Raw genomic sequence first — 21,217 nt, 5'->3', positions numbered from 1 at the left:
TGCATTTACGATCGGTGAGTGCGCATAGTGCACGAAGAAGCCAGAAGGCATAACCCGGTCGTAAATAATGACTAATAGAATACCTAGTACAAAACATAAATCAATTGGAATTTATTGATTAATATTTTTGCCACTCGTACCCGTTAGATATAGGGACCATTATACCACTTTCCTCTAGAAGGTATATAAGGTACTTTTAAACACTTTGTACATTTTGCATTTTTGTTTATTGTTATTAAATCTTAGTTGATATTATTCTTTTGACTTATTAACTTAAAAATAACAACAATGGATGAAATATAATATTCCTAAATATTATAATATGTCACATATATAATATTGTGTAAGTATATAATATATAATTATCAAGCCTCGATAGCGAAGGCTGCGTGACTAGCAAATGCACTTACGACCTATGTAAACCTGCCGTTCATATTGTTTTAAAAGCACTATAGATGGTTGCACTATTATATCTAAAATGTAAACATAAATTTATATACAATATTGGTATGTACTACAGCTGATGATGATACATACTATCGTATGGAAAATAATTCATTTTTAAGTTGTGGACTTCTTGTACGTATCATGCGACAAAAGCAATAAAATCGTCTTCAAGTTTTTGTCATTGGTCGGGAACCTTTTTTGATACATACACCTACGGTAGGTGAATTTTAAACACAGCAAATTTTTCACAGTTTTGAAGTTACGCTATTTCTTAATGTATATAAATCAGTCATTTAATAAATAAGGACAAATATCACCAACAAGTTAGTTCAAGTAAACAATCGACTCCCACGTCCTCTATACTTAATTGACTTTTTATGCAATAATATGTACCTACCTATATTTTGTACTGTTATTCAATTGAAAATGTCCATTAGGATAAAATCGGTTGAATATCAACATTATGGAATAAATGTGGAAAAAGTACGAAAGTACATATTATAAAGTGTTTTAATGAAATATGTATCTAGGTACCAGTCGTTTTATGTGATGAATAGTTCTTTACACTTTATAATATGTAAGTATTTAAATCAAATACATAATATAATCATATATCAGATAATTACTTTTTAATAACAACATTTAAATATAATGCTAATTATGTCGAATGGCCACCTAATCGGCGCGCCTTTAGCGTACAATGTATTAAATGGGACGGCGGGACTTTTTTTAACGTTACACACCTACAAACTTACCTGTAGAATGGCCAAAAATGGAACTACGAATTACCATAGGACGCCATTTTGAAAATTTCATTCGAATGTCAAATTTTGTCCAGTTACTAGTCTTGATTGGGTAGTTTTCGACAATGGCTCCATTTTTTTTGTAGTACTTATTCCACTTTTAATCAATAAATTAGGACCGGTTTCGTCCGCCTCAGAGGGACATTTTCAACTGAATCTTCCCTTGTTCGGTTGAAAATGTCCCTCTGATGCGAACGAAACCGGTCCTAATTTATTGATTAAAAGTGGAATAAGTACTACAAAAAAATGCGTTTTTTAAATTAAACAACAATAAATATTAACGTAATACAATCACTAAGTGAAAATCTGAAGTATTAAATGGGACGGCGGGACTTTTTTTTAACGTTACACACCTACAAACTTACCTGTAGAATGGCCAAAAATGGAACTACGAACTACCATAGGACGCCATTTTGAAAATTTCATTCGAATGTCAGATTTTGTCCAGTTACGAGTCTTGATTGGGTAGTTTTCGACAATGGCTCCATTTTTTTTGTAGTACTTATTCCACTTTTAATCAATAAATTAGGACCGGTTTCGTCCGCCTCAGAGGGACATTTTCAACTGAATCTTCCCTTGTTCAGTTGAAAATGTCCCTCTGATGCGAACGAAACCGGTCCTAATTTATTGATTAAAAGTGGAATAAGTACTACAAAAAAATGCGTTTTATTAAATTAAACAACAATAAATATTAACGTAATACAATGACTAAGTGAAAATCTGAAGCAATATTATATTGCAAAACCTTTAGAAGAATGCAATTACGGCTTACGCAATACATAATATTATAATAGTAGGTTCAAACGAATATTTTCAAGGATGTCTCGCATCTACAGATGTACGCCACTGGTATTTTGAAGATGAAATTTCTTACGATCGATTTGATGAAATTCTTCAATGTCAATAGTTTATAATCAAATAGACCAGTTTGGGCAGAGCATCCTCAAAATACTTAAATATCTAAAGAAATAAACAAGTAGGTATGTGACTTTTTTATCGATATGTAGGTACGGTATTGTTGCTTGATAATACTAATAGGTATCAATATGATACATTTAGAACATAAAACGGGTCAGCGGACAAAATCTTCCAATATTTGTATTTATATTAGTGGTAGGGTACGCAAAAGCTATTCGATATTTAATTATGAAAAAACATATTCTACACGCATTTTATAAAAATGGTTTACCATTACTTACCTGCAATAAAACAAACCATCAATTTTGTAATGCGACCTTTTTAATTGCATTTTGCGAATTTGAATTCGTTTGTCGTTGCCGCAAGTCGCGTTATAATATTGGCAAGACGATTATCTTAATTACATTAATTACCATCGCACCTGAGCTGCCAGAAAAAACAACTGACAAATTGTAGAAATCCATACTAAGAATCATTTGGGCAAAAGTCTCCTTAGGATATTGGATTCGTCCACCAATTTAATGTGTTTTTTTATGGGTTGACGGTTAAAAACTTCAACAGGCCGGCCTTTAGACTAATTACCAATGCTATCTCCAATGTACTATTACCAATGCAATGGCGTTTGAGACATGAGATAGCTATGCAATCTAATCTAATATAAATACTAATGTTTGCTTAGCACACCCATGTCATAATAAATATTTGATCATGATAATATTAAATAAATTAGATATGTTTTGTCAAGTATATATCTATTTACATAATTTAATCGAATTATTATAACTAAAACGTTTGTCATGATTTGAAAAAAGGAAAATCAATCGAATGTTAACATTACATTTTCTTCGTATGAAAGCATCTTAACGATAATATTTTTTATATTTAATTACCTGCTACAGGCAGTGACGTCCCGTGGGGGTAGGCAGATTGAGCGTCGCTTGGGGGCGGCAGTTACCCAAAGGGCGGCAAATCGAGGAGAATCATTGGGTATTCATAGAAATAGCTACATAAGCTCACTGGTTGGAAACAAAATGTATTAATTAGGTAGGTACTTACTACAAAAGTTTTAACAGGACTTTATTTTTTTATCAGATTCACGATGTCTAGTTTACTTCCGTTGTCCTTGGTGAACAGCAATGACACGTGCATACCTAATTTCAAATTTATTTACCAGTCACTCGTGAGTTTTGGAAGTTGTCAAGTGTATTTTTTAATGTACCTATCTGAAACCTTAGACTCGCAATATTGTCTATTGAACCAGACATGGCACTCAAATTAGATTCAGTGGTATATATATCTTGTTAGTAATGTATCCATATAACACATTTCTTAGATATTGGAGTCATGAAAGGATGATAAAAAGTACTGTATAAAAAAATGTGGCGGCATTTTTGCACTGCCTAGGGGCGGCATTTTGTCTAGGGACGTCACTGGCTACAGGTACCTATTTAGGTAAGGAACGCTTGATATTATTAAGTATGTAACATTGCAATACTTTTCATGGCTAACGGTATGACGGCGTTGCTTTACTTCTGGAAAACGCCAATGAAATTCCTAAAAAATCTCGAAAATCCATAGATATCAAGCGGCTGAAAAATCTTAAATTACGATTTCCCGAAAGTTATTATTTGACATACAGTACACTGGTTCTCTGAGTTAGTAATAGTTATAAGATCGGTGTAGGTATAGACGCCATGAAAATTATATGTCGAAAGCAACATTTATGACAGTTCACCTATGTCAGGAGTGGCGAACCTATGGCATGCGTTTGAAGAGAAAAAAATACATATAATAATAAATGACAGATCGTATTATATAATAAAAGAATTATATATTCTATTATCGAAGAATAAGCATAACGTTTAATGTAAATATATAATTGTATAGGTCGGTCCTTGGCTTTATGCATCACATATAATAGTATCGCACTAACCTCATTAGGCGGCGGGGGATGCTTCGCCGCGAACCTCTAATTTTGATCGATTTACAATGCCTGAGACCACTGTAGCGAGAGAATGCCTCGTCTGAACGGAGCAATTCTGGTGTCAATTTGTGCGTAAAATAATTAGTACTTACAGTAACTAAAAATTTCATTTCTACCCACAAAAATGGATGCACTAATTAAGAAACAAAAATGTGGTAGCGCTAGTTGTAGTAATTTTGGCAGACAGTTTTAAAATTGGTGGACCGAAATATATGGCGTAATTGAAAAATGTGATAAAGCTGTATGTGTGCTATGTTCTTTGAATGGTAATGAAATATCTCTTGCTGATGAAACTTTTGGGAATCTGAAATTGGGATTCATAAGAAATTAACTCCATGATTTACTTATTTCGTTAAATTATCCAATATAATATAAATATTAGCTTAGTTTCTAGATAAGACCTACTACAGACTGTACTATAGACATAATATCAAGAATTGTTATCAAATATGTAGATATGAAAATTAAAAAATGTTTGAATATTTAAATATCCTTAAATTGCCATCATATAACATGTATTATTATTTAAGTTGCTTATCAGATAATTTTCACACACCTCACTCTTACCATACAGCAAATTTGATAATAATTGATTTAGATTATAAATATGATAAAAATATATTATTAAGTGTTGAGTTTTAAATAAGGTAGGTACATATTCCCAAAACCTTTGATAAGAATATTAAATTTAATCGTAGATTTTAATTTGAATCTATCAATCTATTATAATATTAAAATTCATATTTATATAACCAAAATCAATAAAATAACTTTCTCTTTTCAAATACAACGAAAAAAACCAAACCGCAGACAACTGGTATGTACGTACATTATCTAAAAAAATCTTTTCTAATACTACCAACATTCTAAGTGAGGTCTAAAGTCATGGCCCCCACATCCTAAAGCGGGCCCCCAGGCTAGGATCTTTGGCGGGCCCCCCTGCTTATCACTAAGGATAAAGGCAGTGTGACGCTCTACAGTAGCGTTTTCCACATGGTGTTTTGTAGTATATTTTAGTACATCCATTTTAATTATGGAGGTGTCGAGTATCGATACACAATTAAAAATTGTGTCGTATAACCACAACTTTTTTTACTATTAGAGCACTATGATGTGTGTTCATCCCACTTATCTGGTCGAGCCTCGCCACACCGGGCGCCTTCTGAGCCAGGGCCTCCAGGCTAGAGCCCTGTTAGCCCCCCCCCCCTTGTGGGGGCCATGTCTAAAGTATATTAATTTGTACAATATTTACCATATTAAAAAATGTCTACACACAAATAATGTCGAATGTTTTCACACAAAAAAACATTGTTTTCTCTGTATTGATATTGCAGAGGTATGTTAAAAATATGTATTCATGCCATGCATTCAACCCTTTCAGTAAATATATTTCATCTTGATTCACCCATATCAAATTAATTGAATCGATGTTTACATGATAGAACATCAAATAAATAGTGAATTAAAATATACGTTGATTTTACAGTTTTTCGATCTATAGAATATATATAAATTGTGTTTCTAATGCCGGGTCCACAAATGTCCCACTGAGGCGGACGAAACCGGTCCTAATATATTAATTAAAAGTGGAATAAGTACTATAAAAAAATTGCGTTTTATTAAATAAAAACAACAATACTGTCAACAGTGTCAACATGTCACCGGCAACCTCGTTAAATTTTACGATAAGTATGATAATCATCGTAAAATTTAACGAAGTTGCCCGCGACATGTTGCCAGTGCGGACCCTGCATAATATCACACTCGTCTACGATACGATTCAATTCAGAATATTTCGTAGGCAAGTCCAACACTCAGTAGATTTGTATTTAGAATTTCTTCATGATATTTACTTCTACTACGTATAATTTCGCATAATACTTATTTATTAGCTCTATTATATATTATACTAGCTGAAGTACCCGGCTTCGCACAGGGTCGCTTCGTGGTTATATTTATCTTAGATATTTGAAAAATAATAAGAGGTACCTAATTATTTTTTTAATATTAAAATATCTGTGTAATACAATATGGCAATATGAAAATAATTCTAATAGGAGTAAAGGTCAAAGGTAAGAACACTAAATTAAAATCGAATCCAAAATAGGAAAACGTTATTAATATGTAGTAAAAAAAAAATCAAAATTGGATGGAACAAACAAACAACAAACTTTGTATTTTATACAATAATAATTTAGAAACCTTCGCAGGTGTGCGCACAACAACTGACAAAAGTTTCATCGCAATCGGATGAATGGTATAAGAACGCATACAAATAGAAGAAGATAGAATAGAAGAAAAAGAAAATAGTTGTATCAATTCAGGAACCTTTACGGCGTGAGCACAACACTTGATCAAAATTTCATTGCAATCGGATGAATGGTATAGGAACGCATACGAATAGAAGAAGATAGAATAGAAGAAGAAGATGGTTGTATTAATTCAGAAACCTTCGCGGGTGTTGGCACAATTACTGACGAAAATTTTATTGCAATCGGATGAATGGAATAGAAACGCATACGAATAGAAGAAGAAGAAGATAGTTGTACTTATTCAAAAACCATTGCGGGTGTTACCACAATAACTGACGGAGGTTTCATCGCAATCGGATGAATGTTATAGGGACCATACGAATAAAAGAAGATAGAATGAAGAAGAAGAAGATGGTTGTACTAATTCAGAAACCTTCGCGGGTGTTGGCACAATTACTGACGAAAATTTTATTGCAATCGGATGAATGGAATAGGAACGCATACGAATAGAAGAATATAGAATAGAAGAAGAAGAAGAAGAAGAATATGGTTGTACTAATTCAAAAACCATTGCGGGTGTTACCACAACAACTGACGAAGGTTTCATTGCAATCGGATGAATGGTATAGGGACCATACGAATAAAAGAAGATAGAATGAATAAGAAGAAGAATAAGAAGAAGAAGAAGATGGTTGTACTATTTCAGAAACCTTTGCGGGTGTTAACACAACTGACGAAGGTTTCATCAAAATCGGATGAATGGTATAGGAACCATACGAATAAAAGAAGATAGAATGAAGAATAAGAAGAATATGATGATTTTTCTAATTCAGAAACCTTCATGGGTGTGCATACAACCACTTACCAAAATTTCATCGTAATTGGATGAATGGTATAGGAACGCATACGGGACAGACACACAGACAGACAGACAGACATTCATTTTTATATATTAGTATAGCCTATACTCTACCCGCAAGTGCAAGCAATAAGTTTACAAAGTTTTATCGCAATCGGATGAACGGTATGGCTGCGCATTAAATACGAACAAACAAACAAACAAACACAAACAAACAAACAAATATTAATTTTTATATATTAGATTAGTGCTCTTTTTCTACTAAATGGGCCTGCATTGATTTATTCACTCAATTTTAACCAAATATACAAGTTTAGCAATAAAGTTATCGTTCCTAACAAGTTTGTCTATTCAATATGATTTGAACATTTTATATCGTTTTTACATGAGATAGCTAGCGCACGTCACAATAGTATAGAAGTGAGGTACTTATATTAAAATTAGTCTTCATATCTTCAGACAGGTTTGCAAACAACCGAATTTTTATATTACTATTTTTTATGTAGTTTATAACTAGCGGCAGTTTTATGAACTATGCACTTGCAAATTTCAAACCTGAGGCTACACTTGTGTTAAACTTTTCGCGCCTCGCGCCTCGCTCAGCGACAGTCCGGGGGTCCCCAGTTTGGAAATCGCTGAGTTAGGTATACCTGGATACATTTAATAACATTAGTATCAACTATCATCAGCTAGTCTTTGAATCTCTTGAAAAGACAAACTTTACTTTGGAATGAATCTCAATTCTACAAAAGACTTCTTGGCTCGTCTGATACGCACATTCGTCACCGTATATGCATGCTCTGTTGTGGCTATTTTTCGGATATTTGTTTAGCATGGATACATGCTTTTGTCTTGACCTCCCGGGCGGATTCGTCACGAAAATCGCACAGGCGTAACGAAAAATAGGTCACAAAAGTTGGCAGACTCCAGACGGCAGCGAGCGGCGCATCGGAGATGACGTGTATACCCGCGCCCAGCAATTTATTCAGATAAGTATTAACAAATTTCAAGGTGTTCTATAATTTTTCTTTAATACTTAAGCTGCCGTTTGTAATTTTTTTTTTTTTGTAGTCTTGATAATGTACATGAGCAGTTTTTATTAGGTATGTAAGGTAAGCTCTCTTCATCAAGATGGTTTTCCGATATTACTTCTGAGAATAATGTACTCTTACAATTATTAATAATTTAAAAAATATATTTATACCTTCAACACCGTTTTAGACCATTTTTTATGATAAATGTAGAGTTGTCACTTCATAGCTTTGCACTCCGTAATATATTTTATTAAATATATTACTTACCTATGTATATGAATATCATTTGATCTAATTTAATGCGAGGTAATCAGTCGAAGAGGCGTATCAGTGCAGTAAAAAAGTGAAAAAAGTACAAAGTTATAAAGCGTCAGTAAGTACGAGTATATAATTTGAGTTTTTTTTTCTTCAATTTTATTACCTACAGTTAAGTACCAAATTCACCGTACCAATATTATGGAACATAAAGGTATCAAAAATCTCAGCTCTACGAGTGTAAACATATAATAGATTATCACATGGTATAAATCACACATACGAGTTAATAATAAACAATTGAAGGAGACACAGGTAACTGTTAGGTAATAATAAATGCAAGTTTAATTTTCTACGTGGGCGAAAATCTACAATAATGCTATGATGAGTGAGATAACACTGATCGCCCAAACGATATATATCATTAAAACGTAATAACACAAGGTTATCACTTGTATGTAAGTATGTTTAAACCCAGAGAAACTGTCAAATAGTTTTTTTCATGTGAATCAAAAATAAAAAATAAATTGTAATTTTAAGGTTAATTATGAAAAGTTTACCCATTTTATTAATTATAATATCATGGTCTTCTTCATTTGCGATGGAGCCTAGACATTATGAAAGAAAAACAGTAAAAGACCGCAATTATTATCTCATACAAATTTAGCAAGGTGTTCGAGTAATTTGGAAATTTTTGAAAAGTTTATTATACGAGTATTTAGATCCGCGTTTTGACAGAATTCTTTCTAAAAATCAATTGCATTCTTCTCACTAATACAATTTTTACCACCTATGTACATAATATGTTGTTAAACACATAATACGTTGATAAAATATTAAAATAATAAAAAAAATTGTTACCTACACTATGATTTCGTTTATTCATATTAATACGGTACATTTCCTTTTTTAAGGCATTTTTATTTGGTGTGCCGCGGAACAAAACCCATTCACCAGTGTGCCATGAAGTAAAAAAGTTTGGCAGACACTGGTTTAATTTAACACTGCCACTGCTAATGATATGGTGTATTTATCTTTTTCTGGAAATAAAATGATAAAAACCTTATCTATATATATTATTATAATACATACAGAGTATTTAGGCTTATTGCATAAGTGAGAAACTTAGTAACAGGGAAGTGTCAAACAACATGGCATGAAAAGGTGTAGGTATGTTAGAAATTACACGTAAAAATCTATAAAGAATTAACAGAGATTATGGGAGATGAGTCAGACATATATCATGGATAAAACGACCGTTGGAAAAATGCGATAATCCTGTAGTACACGAAGAATATAATACGACCAAAAGGCCGCCGCGGGGTACGCTGGATTGATGAAATCTTTAGAGAGCTTGAGGAGACCTTAATCGAGCAGCGAATTGTGACGGCCTGATGATTATGATGCTACAGATAATGTTATCATTATCAAGGGTTAAAGCTTTTTTCCGTAATAGCAGTACTATAGTGTTGCCATAATATTTAAAATGATTAAACTGAATAAAATGCTTTATTGGTGCTTTCCAATCTAAAAGGCTGGATAATTAATTTCCTTCGGAAAGACGTCTTCAATTAAAACGCCCTGTGGCGAATACTTGTATTTTATCCTCAAAAAAAGCCTCCTCCGCATAGACATGTCGGACGGCTTACAAGTCCAAGCTCAAAGAGCTTGCCAGCGAACCCACCGTGTCCAGTCACAAATTGACTGGTGTGATGGTCAGGAGTCAGATATTTGGTTATCTCCAATTGCCATTTGATATTTGGAAAAAACATATATGTATGCCGGCCCTTGGTTGATTCATCCCACCGTCGCTGCATAGAGGGTAAGTTAAAAATTATGCAACGAGGCTGTTGCTTCCCGGCGATCTCAGCTCGCAGGGCAGCCTCCGAGGTCTCCATGGCCTTAACGAGGGCCTTGGCTTCTTCTTCAGATCGGTGGTGAGCAATGATGCCCCCGTTTCGTACAATACGGATCCCGGTAATTTGGACCCCGGTCCCCGACTTGCCTGGGGTCAAATGCCTTTTTCAGGATTTCCTTAGTAGCCTCCGATTTCTTTTTCCCAGAGCCGGTTGGGAAGAATAGGACGCCTGGTCTGGGGGCAAGAGGCATTGCGGTTCAGATTTAATTATTGAAATAAATTTGTTATATAAAAATACCTAAACATGATATAATAAATATTTTTCTACTAAAAATAATTTTTAGTTGTTGAGTATCTCTGAATTTGTAATGACCCATACATATTTTGCACTTATGAATGTGAAACAATGGTTTGCTGGTTAACAAAAAAATAATCGAAAACAAGGTACCTATACTTTCAAGACAAATTAATATTGTATGCAACCAAATTGCCTTTCACAAGGCAATAGTTCATATTATTATTAAACTGGCGCTAGGGGCCGTTCAGGTCCATGGCCGACTGCACAACGTTTCTCCAGGCATCTCTGTCCAGCGCTCTCTCTTCCCAGTTGACTATCCCCAGCCTTTCCGCATCCCTTTGAATGTTGTTCCAATAGTTCATAGAACAGATATTTTTGCAAATACTAATTACTAAAACGTACATATACCTAGTCTAATTATAAATTACACTGTTTGAGCTCATTTTGAATAAGTAACTTTATGTTTGAATTTTGCTTGTATAGAGGCATTTAACTAATAATATGTGGTAGTATCGTAGTAGTAATCGGTTTATTTTTTCGTTTAATTAAAACATTTGTGAAGTTTGAGTGAAAAAACGACTATCAATAACAATATATAAAAAAAAACAAGTCACACAAGTAGGCTTTGTAATATTATAATTATTATCTCCTATATATTATTATCCTAAGAGATTTTGGAAAATTCACTAACAGCTCATTTAAGCGACATTTTATTGTTATTTTTACATCTTCACTTCGAAATGTGCGCTACCGATTCATATACTGATTGAATTGAACACATTTCAGAAATTTTCCATGATTTTACATGTACGTGACGTTTATATCCGATATTTTCTTACACACCGTATACAATCGCCAAATTTACTGTTTACGCCTCACAGGTCTTCGTCGCTTAAGACCTTCTAATCCTTTATTTGACAAACGGATTCTATTATTTTTATTCAAATATCGTAATGTAGGCATTGGCGCACTTTTTCCGGTGAAAAAACCACAATCTTGGTACAATTTACTACGTATAATATCTTTTGACAGCGGGGTACGCCACTGACGGCCATTTCATAGATAAAGTGATATTTCAAATTTGATTTTTTTTAAATACTTTGTGGCTGTTCACTCAATCTTTTTTTATTGAATAATTACCTAGGCTACTAATTTCCATAGATCAGATAGTCAAATTAAACTAACAAAGTTGCCATTGCAAACAATAAAATAAATTAATACGAATTGTTATAGTCATCAAAATGTGTGCTATTGTATAATATCTACCTATTTTTATCGTCCCTATCATCATCAATCTTGACCTATCTATTGCTGGATGAAGGCCTCCTCAGCCTTATTCTACTCCTTACTTACACATGAATTGTTATATTTATCAAAATCAGTGATATTATATTATTATCTACCTATCTATATATAATGCCATTATTATCACGAGCCTCAATAAATCCACTGCTGGATGAAGGCCTCTCTACGTTGATTGTATTCTTGACAGTATTGAATTTCTAATGCTATTTATCTACATATTCATATCGTCATCATAATCATCATCATCATCAACCAGGATCAATCCACTGCTGGATGAAGAGTTCCGCAACCTGATTCTACTACTATTGGTTTAACGAATTTGTGATATTATACATATTTCTATCCATCTTATCATCATCGACTTGAACTAATCCACTGCTGGATAATGGCCTCCCTAGCCCGAATCTACTCCTTTCTGTCATATGAATTGCTGTATTTATCAAAATCAGTGATACTATATTTATCTACAAATTCATATTGTTATCATCATCATCATCAACCAGGATCAATCCTCTGCTTAATAAAGACCTCCATAGACTGATTCTACTCCTTTTTGTCATATGAATTTCTGTATTTATCAAAATCGGTTATATTATATTTATCTACATATTCATATCGTCATCGTCATCATCATCATCATCATCGACCTGAACCAATCCACTGCTTAATAAAGACCTCGCTAGCCTGATTCTACTCCTTTCTGTCATATGAATTTCTGTATTTATCAAAATCGGTGATATTATATTTATTTACATATTCATATCGTCATCATCATCATCATCGACCTGAACCAATCCACTGCTTAATAAAGACCTCCTTAGCCTGATTCTACTCCTTTCTGTGATATGAATTTCTGTATTTATCAAATTCGGTGATATTACATTTATCTACATATTCATATCGTCATCATCATCAACCAGAATCAATCCACTGCTGGATGGAGGGTTCCGCAACCTGATTCTACTACTATATTATACCTATTTCTATCTACCTTATCATCATTGACCTGAACTCATCTACTGCTGGATAAAGGCCTCCCATGCCTGATTCTACTCCTTTCTGTCATTTGAATTGCTGTATTTATCAAAATCGGTGATATTATATTATATATATTTATATTTCCATTATCATTATGAGCCCGAATCAATTCCCCGGTGGATGAAGGCCTCTCTTAAGTTGTTTGAATTTCTGTCGGTCATATGAATTGCTATATTTATCAAAATTGCTGATATTATATTTACCCATTCATAATATCGTCATTATCATCATCAACCGAGATTAATCCACTGCCTGATGAAGGTTATCCCAACCTAATTCTACTCTTCTTGGTCATATAAACTGCAATATTTTTTTAAATTTGTTATTTTATATCATCATCATCATCATCATCAGCCTGAATCTATCCACTGCTGGATGAAGGCCTCTTCAAGTTGCTTCCACTTCTCTCGGTCCTGTGCATTGCGTTGCCACGTACTTCCGCAGAACTTTATCATTTCATCGATCCAGCGGCCTTTAGGTCTACCTTGTGGACGTTTTTTACTTCTTGGATACCACTGGATGACTAGATTTGTCCAACGATTGTCTCTTCTTCGAGCTATGTGTCCAGCCCATCTCCATTTAAGGCTTTTAATAAACTCTATTACATCGCAAACCCTTGTCTGCTTCCTTATCCACTCATTCCTCTTTTTGTCCTTTCGCGTTATGCCCAGCATGCACCTCTCCATACCACGTTGTGCTACTCTAAGTTTCTGGATCTCTCTTTTACTTAGGGTCCATGTTTCACACGCATATGTCATCACGGGAAGCACACACTGGTTGAACACTTTGCGCTTTAGGCACAGTGGAAGGTCACTTTTGAAGACATTATTCAGGCGGCCAAAAGCACTCCAGCCTAGCTTTACTCTGCGAACAATTTCATCAAATATACATCCATCTATAGATACTTGTTGTCTCAGATAGATGTAGCTTTTCACCTGTTCGAGCTGAGTGCCATTGATGAGGATCTCTTTTTGGCCTACAAAGCAGTTGAACATGACTTTCGTCTTTGTTACATTTATTTTCAAACCTACTTTGTTGCTTACTTCAGCGAGTTCCTGCATTCTGCTTTGGAGGTCTTCTGAGTCTTGCGAGAAAATTACTATGTCATCGGCAAAGCGCAGATGACTCAGGTATTCTCCATTTATGGGGATCCCTTTGTCATTCCAGTCAAGTTGCCTGAATAAGTCTTCAAGGGTAGCTGTAAATAGTTTAGGTGAGATTGTATCACCTTGTAGGACTCCTTTGCTGATAGGAAATCTGCGCGATGGTTTATGGAGATTTACAGATGCTGTTGCGCTACTGTATATATTATTGAAAATATTTATATAGCGTCCAGGGATTCCTTGTTTTCTGAGTGCGTCGAGTATTGAACATTTCTTTATCGAATCAAACGCCTTCTCATAGTCTATAAAACCCATGCATAGTGGCAGTTTGTATTCCTGGTACCGCTCTATGATTTCTCTGACGACTTGGATATGGTCCATAGTGCTGTATCCTCCTCTAAATCCGGCTTGTTCTCTCGGTTGGTTTTCGTCTAGTACATTTTGCAGACGGTTTGAGAGAATTTTTGTGAACGTCTTGTAGAGAATAGGGAGTAGACTTATTGGATGATAATTTGCTAGGTCTTCTCTGTCACCTTTTTTGTGAAGAATGACAATGCTGGCATTTTTCCATACCTCTGGGACATCCTCTTTGCATATGCAGGCTGTGAACAATTGTGCAAGTACTTCATTTGCATCCTTTCCTGCTTTTTTGAGGATATCTATCGTTAAACCGTCTTCCCCGGGGGCTTTCCCACTTTTCATGTAATATAAAGCATGGGTTACTTCTCAGGATGTAATTTCGGGAGTATGGTCTTCTGAATTTCCATTTCTCTGAAGATCTAAGTCTATAGTCGTATTGTCAGTGTCATCACTGTAGAGATCGCTGTAGAACTCTTCAACTCGGCTTAACAAGTGTTCCCAATTTCTGACGATAGAACCATCTTTTGCTTTTAGTGCTGTGATTTGACGTTTTCCTATCGACAAGCATTGCTTGTTTTTGTTTAAACTTCTGCCTGCTTTCACAATTGCTTGTATGAGGTTTACATTGAATTTACGAAGGTCTTCTCTGATCTTCCTTCGGAGGGTTTTGCAAAGTGATGAAAACTCCATATCGCTTTGTGCCTGTCTATCGCTCTTGGTTTTCCTTCTCTGCTCCATAAGATTCAATGTTGCCTTCGAAAGCTTGGTGGAAGGTGTAACTTCTGAGCTTTTTACGCCTGTTTTTTCTGCACATTGTAGAATAATATTCGTTATATCCTCCGCGTTGGATAGGGAAACGGTTTCGTTCTCATCTAAGAAAGCCGATAGTGCATTTTTGAGTTCATTTTGGAATTCAGTATTGTTCTGCAGGTATACGCGAGCATTTGACTTCTTCTGCAGTTTGGATCTTTCTGATTTGACGTTCAATCTTATCTTACATCTCACCATCCGGTGATCACTGCCGGTGTTAAACTGATTGATCACCTTACAGTTTAAAAATGTATATTTTCTGTCAGTGAGGATGTAATCGATTTCGCTGGTCCTTCCTGTCGGGCTTCTCCACGTCCATTTACGTGTAGGTTTATGTTGAAAAAAGGAATTCATGATGTGAAGATTGTTGGTTTCAGCAAACTCCACAAGCATGTCCCCTCTACCATCCCTTGAGCCATGTCCGAAATGTCCGACCGCTACGTCATCTCTTTGGTATGATCCAATACGTGCATTGAAATCTCCCATTATGATGTTGAAGTGGCATTTACTTTTATTTTTCAAGGATGTTATTTCCTCGTAAAACTCTTCCACTTTTTCATCTGGATAGCTCTGTGTCGGAGCATATACTTGCAAAATCTGAATCCGGTACCTAGCATTGATTTTAAGTATCACGCTTGCGACCCTGTCAGAAATGCAGTTGAACTCGACTATGCGGTCCCTCCAGGCTTTGTTGACAACAAATCCAACACCGCTCGTGCGTCCTTCATCGGTTCCTTTGGAGTACAGCACATGTCCGCTTTGTAAAGTAATAATACTCTCACCTTTACGCCTTACTTCGCTGAGTCCGACAACATCCCAGTGGATATTCCGGAGCTCTTCTTGAAACTCTATAAGTTTGGCATCGCTGGACAATGTTCTTGCGTTATATGTAGCAATGGTCATCTGTTGGCAGCCTTTTCCGGGTCTCCGGGGATTGTTAGCACCCTCTGCCTTCCTTCGCTGATCGCTGCCGTGATCAGTATCAGGTTGGCCTCCGGAGAATGAGGGCCGGGTTCTAGAAGTTTTTGTTTTCATATGAAGGTTTTGGACATAACACACCACGCTGTCCAGACGGGTTGGTGTGTGGTTTTTCTGTCTGGGTGATCCTTCCCGTAGCCAAAGGTCTCTCGTTTTAAGGCGCCAGAGTTTCGCCTTGCACCCTTCTCTATTAGCTACAGATATTATGTTGCGTTATACAGCACATTATCTGCATTGCCCGGGGGACGCCACGCGGAGGCTAGAGATAGGATTTGCTGACTTTCTTGGACAGTGGCGTCTCAACATTTTTTAGAAGTATACCTATTGGCATCAGTATACATCATTGAGGCCATAGTCAGCCTTTGCCCACCTATTTTATATACCTACCCATTTATATCGTCACTATCGTCATCAACCTGTATCAATCCACTGCTGGATGAAGGCCTCCTTAAGCTGATTCCACATCTGTAGGTCTTATAAATTCCTATTCTTATCAGATATAATATGTATTGCTTCATTATTTATCAACATTTGTGTCGATATGAATGTCCCGCACCGGGAAACTATATTGTTTAAGGTAAATTTTTAAATCAAAATATGATTTTTAAAATATTATTCTATGACTCCAAGCATTTATTTTTTATAGACAATGAAACAAAATAATGTTAAAATTTATTTTTTATGCTGCTAACCTTTTTCTATTATGTACATGGGACCCGTAAGAGATTAATATTCGCGTTATATTGGATCGCTATTTATGATAATCACAATTGAGATGTATAATTATTTATCATATTTAAATGCACATACCTACACATATATTGTATTAAAATTAAAATAACAGTGGTAGCAATCGGCGATTGCCAGCTGTTCTGCTAAACCAAGCAGCCTGAAATGGTGTCAGACGATATTGAGAAGGCCAGACTCCAGAATAGAACATGCACATGACTCCAAATTTGTATTGGCAATGACGACATGCAGATCGTAAAACTGACAAATCAGCTAAATTTTCAACTGTCTGACGTGAATGAAAATCTATCCCGAAGAGAAAACTATGGCGCCGTCTATACACACTTTACAATTATTATATTAAAATCCAACACCAAGTCACTATGACGAAAAGCTGTCTGCAAGACCTAGCGAGACAGACTGGCGAGAGCCAGCTGGCTCAGCTAGTGTTATTAAAACTTTAAAACCAAAAGTGGGCTACTCTCCTTAAAATTTTGTTAAGTTTAAATACGATCTTTTTTTTAAATATAGGTACCTACTTAAACGATATTTTCTATAAATACGGAAGAGCGGCATTTTTAGTCTATTTAAGGGCGGCATATGTCCTAGGAACGTCACTGATTGTGTTATTACTAAATCAAGATATTAAATCAAATCAATCAAAATAAATACGTTATAAGAAGACAGTGACGTCCCGTGCGGGTAGATGGTACAGATGGTACATGGTGCAGAAAATAAAGACAAAAAAGAAAATAATATTTTATGATAAATAGTATTTTCGCCTGCGGCGCTGATAAACGTTGCCTATCCATATCTTCAGTCGATGTGCATGTTTAATGGCTATTGCATTTGTCCTTCCATGGTAGGTACTTATAGATATAACAAAAATTCGGGCAGTCATAATTTTTTTGAAAATTTTCGAGCGATCTGACTTTTTTTTGTTTTTTTACATAATATTATTATTATATTAAGTGAGTTAATCGATTTTCAAAATTGTATGCAAAACCTGACTGCGTGTTTATAATTTTTTTTAGCGAAATCTTTTCTCACATAGCTAGTGCACACTTACGCATACTTTTTTTATCTTTTTGCTCATATAGTAGGTATGTAAGATATTTGATATGAATTATTTAATAACCGTCAAAGTAGTACCACCCAACAAACTTTTTATAAGATCATATTATATTTGTCCATTATTGACTTGTTTGACGTTTGTGCATGTGCTTTTTTTGTTTTCATGTTTATATCATAGGATATACTATATTTTTTAAATTTAGTGACCTATATTTGAAAAATTATGGTTATGTATGATTATTTCAACTTTTTACATGATTTTTTTTATTTTACCTCTTATGTTAATTGAAAATTTTGATTTTGAGCGGCCATCGAGTTAGTGTTAACACCAAACATTTATTTTTTTATTCAGATTTTTTAATTGCACACCTTTAGAGTAATTTTATTACACATTTTTTCATTTATTTCCATTTAAATTACGCGAGACATTCATATATTTTTTTGTTTCATTAGGTACCCCGTCAAAATATTTCAGAACAAAGCAAACTCATCCATACTGAAGGTCCAGTCAAGAGTCTCATAAAACAGCCTACATCGCTGCAATGGTCTCTACTTACCTATTTTCCATAATTGTGTACCAATCTTCGATAATCAACATCTTCGTACTTCAATTTGACAAAGGTGCCCTGTCAAAATGTCCCCCGCAATAGTCAAAGCTGTCTCGAAAAACAGTTCTCACCATTGCAACGTCACCCATATTAATTCTCTGATTAATTGGTGGCTTCCACTGTATTGTTTGATCTTCTCTGTGAATTAATTTATGATGAGCAAGTTGATATTCAATGCTAGTTAAACTTTAAAAATCTCAATTTTACTGTGTTTACAACAAGATACTTCTTCTGTTCGTACGAGAGCGTAAAAAATAATTAAACATTTTTATTGCGGATTGAGCTTACATCAAATGGCAATATATTGTATATTAATATGTTTTAATAAGTCCACCGCAACCTTTTCTCACCCACGGCACAGCAAAAGTCTTCCCAGAATTCCATGGCACACAACAAGTAAAAATATATATAAAAAAGTTTATAGGTAAGTAATAGTAAAAAGTAACCAAAATTACACTAATTAATGTTTTTTTATTTGATATATAAATATACATATATACATTAAACATGCGAGTAAGAACTAAATGCACATAATATAATATTATGTATTTTCTTGTTTAATCAATATAACATAATTATTATTATTGTACAATAATCTCCTATATATTATTATCCTAAGAGATTTTGGAAAACGCACCGACTTTTTTATTTAAATACCGTTTTGTTGATTATTAAGGGAATTCACTTAAATTTTTGGAGTCCCGAATTTACTTCCATTTGAATCCGGTACAATCTGATAAAACTCGACACAATCACAGATAATATCGTTTTTAAATAGCGTTTTATATCCGTCACCATACATTTTCGCATCTTGCTGTCCGTCTACCTCAAATTGATTATATTGTAGCTTAATACTTTCTATATAGCCGATATTTCACAAATCTGAATTAATATTCCACAAAACTATTCAAATCTGTAAGCGGCACATTGGCGTGCTACAAGAATTAAATGCATATTTCCTCACTAATTATTACGAAAATATAAGCTAAAACCACGTCACTGCTATTCATCTGTCAAACTAATAGACTAATGATTGTCATTTGTTTTCTTTCGCGAGCTACCTAAAACAAGTTCATTTGACGTGTCAGAATTCAAATTTAGAATTTGCAGGAATAATCGAAAAAATGTGACATTTCTATTAGCACCCATAAATAATCAATTTCAATCAAGACATTTATTGTAAGATGAAGATAATTTTAATAATTCTATCAATAAATTGAATAATTTCAGACTTAATAAATAAGAAACTACATTATATAGGCACATATTACGCTCTTCTCTATATTATAGTAAGTCGACGGTGATCTGACAATAGTATCTATCTGCAGTTTTGGCGAATTTTAGGTTATTGGTGTATTTTGTAGAAAATGGTGACGGATCGAATGGAAATATTGTTCTACGAAAAAAATCCTAAAATGCTCAAATTTGACGTGGAAAATGGTGTCTATCTGCATTGAAATGTCTAAAAACTAAAAAGTAATATTATCTATATGCTTGATTTATTTTATCATGACATTACAATTTCCATACATCTTTAAATGACTGTTTTAGTACTAATATTAAATCATTTCACTTGAAAAATAAAAATAACACTGATACCGACAAAAGGTTTTTTGAACCCCCTGAAAAATTGGCTATAAATGTCTGATAGATACTATTGTCAGATCAACCTCGAAGTATCACATACTTCCATATATAATAGATAGGTAGTTATCGTGATTCAGTAATAATTGTATTATTTTTACATTTAGGTAGGTAAATGAAATTGATGTGACGTTTAATACAAGTAGGTAATTAAAAATTAATGATGTTTATATATTTTATGATAATAATTATTGCATATAAAATTACAGTAACCTTTCTTCTTCTTTATATCATTAGTAACTATTAATACCTACTCAATAAAAATAACATTCTAATATTGCTTTTTATTATGCATGTTGTTTGCTTTTTTATCATTCATCACTTATAAGTGAAATATAATATACTTATAGTGAAATATAGTCAATTATGAAATTTTTATTACACAATTAGGTACAATAATATGTAAGTAGATACCTGCTATTTTTTCCACTTTTGTACATGATAAAAATCATACTTTTTTATTTCCCCACCCAGATAATTTGTTAAATAATATATTTAGCATGTTGGAATTTATTCATTAGTATATTAAGTACTTTGAAGAATTTAAAAATAAAATACTATTTTTGTTCCTAAGCAAAGCATATGGACACACCGCTTCAGAGTGGTAATTACGAGTATCTTAATAGACATTATGAGAAATAGTTTTTACATTTTTTCAATCTAACAGGATCTTCGCCCATTGAATAAATAAAACGTATTATAACGCAATAATCTAAATGTATGAAAAATTAGACTATCCTGTAGTGGCGATGGGTGGAGGTAGGGTGGAGGTAGGGTGGAGGTAGGGTGGAGGTAGGGTGGAGGTAGGGTGGAGGTAGGGTGGAGGTAGGGTGGAGGTAGGGTGGAGGTAGGGTGGATCC

At 34.2% G+C, this 21,217-nt stretch overlaps 1 protein-coding gene across 2 annotated transcripts; it reads right to left on the bottom strand.

Annotated features, from left to right (window-relative positions):
* Positions 1-9,412: 9,412 nt before the first annotated feature.
* LOC147074722 (uncharacterized) lies at positions 9,413-16,673 on the bottom strand. Of its 2 annotated transcripts, none has more exons than XM_085943840.1 (2): positions 13,657-16,673; positions 9,413-9,592 (listed from the first exon to the last, which is right to left on the bottom strand). In XM_085943840.1, the coding sequence occupies exon 1, from the start codon at positions 16,357-16,359 to the stop codon at positions 14,881-14,883; it is 1,479 nt and encodes a 492-aa protein (XP_085799966.1). In that variant the 5' UTR covers positions 16,360-16,673; the 3' UTR covers positions 9,413-9,592; positions 13,657-14,880. The 2 variants fall into 2 exon arrangements, with proteins under 2 accessions (XP_085799966.1, XP_085799965.1); XM_085943839.1 differs by having other exon boundaries at positions 13,255-16,667.
* Between the last annotated feature and the right edge of the window lie 4,544 nt (positions 16,674-21,217).

Source organism: Rhyacophila brunnea, unplaced genomic scaffold (genome assembly GCF_057557595.1).
Source record: "Rhyacophila brunnea isolate RB1 unplaced genomic scaffold, BYU_Rbru_1.0 scaffold_16, whole genome shotgun sequence".
Taxonomy (NCBI): domain Eukaryota; kingdom Metazoa; phylum Arthropoda; class Insecta; order Trichoptera; family Rhyacophilidae; genus Rhyacophila; species Rhyacophila brunnea.
This window is presented reverse-complemented; position numbering and strand designations above follow the sequence as displayed.

Excerpts from the sequence above, each read along its gene's own strand:
- LOC147074722 (XM_085943840.1), bottom strand. The coding sequence starts at position 16,359 with ATGAAAACAAAAACTTCTAGAACCCGGCCCTCATTCTCCGGAGGCCAA.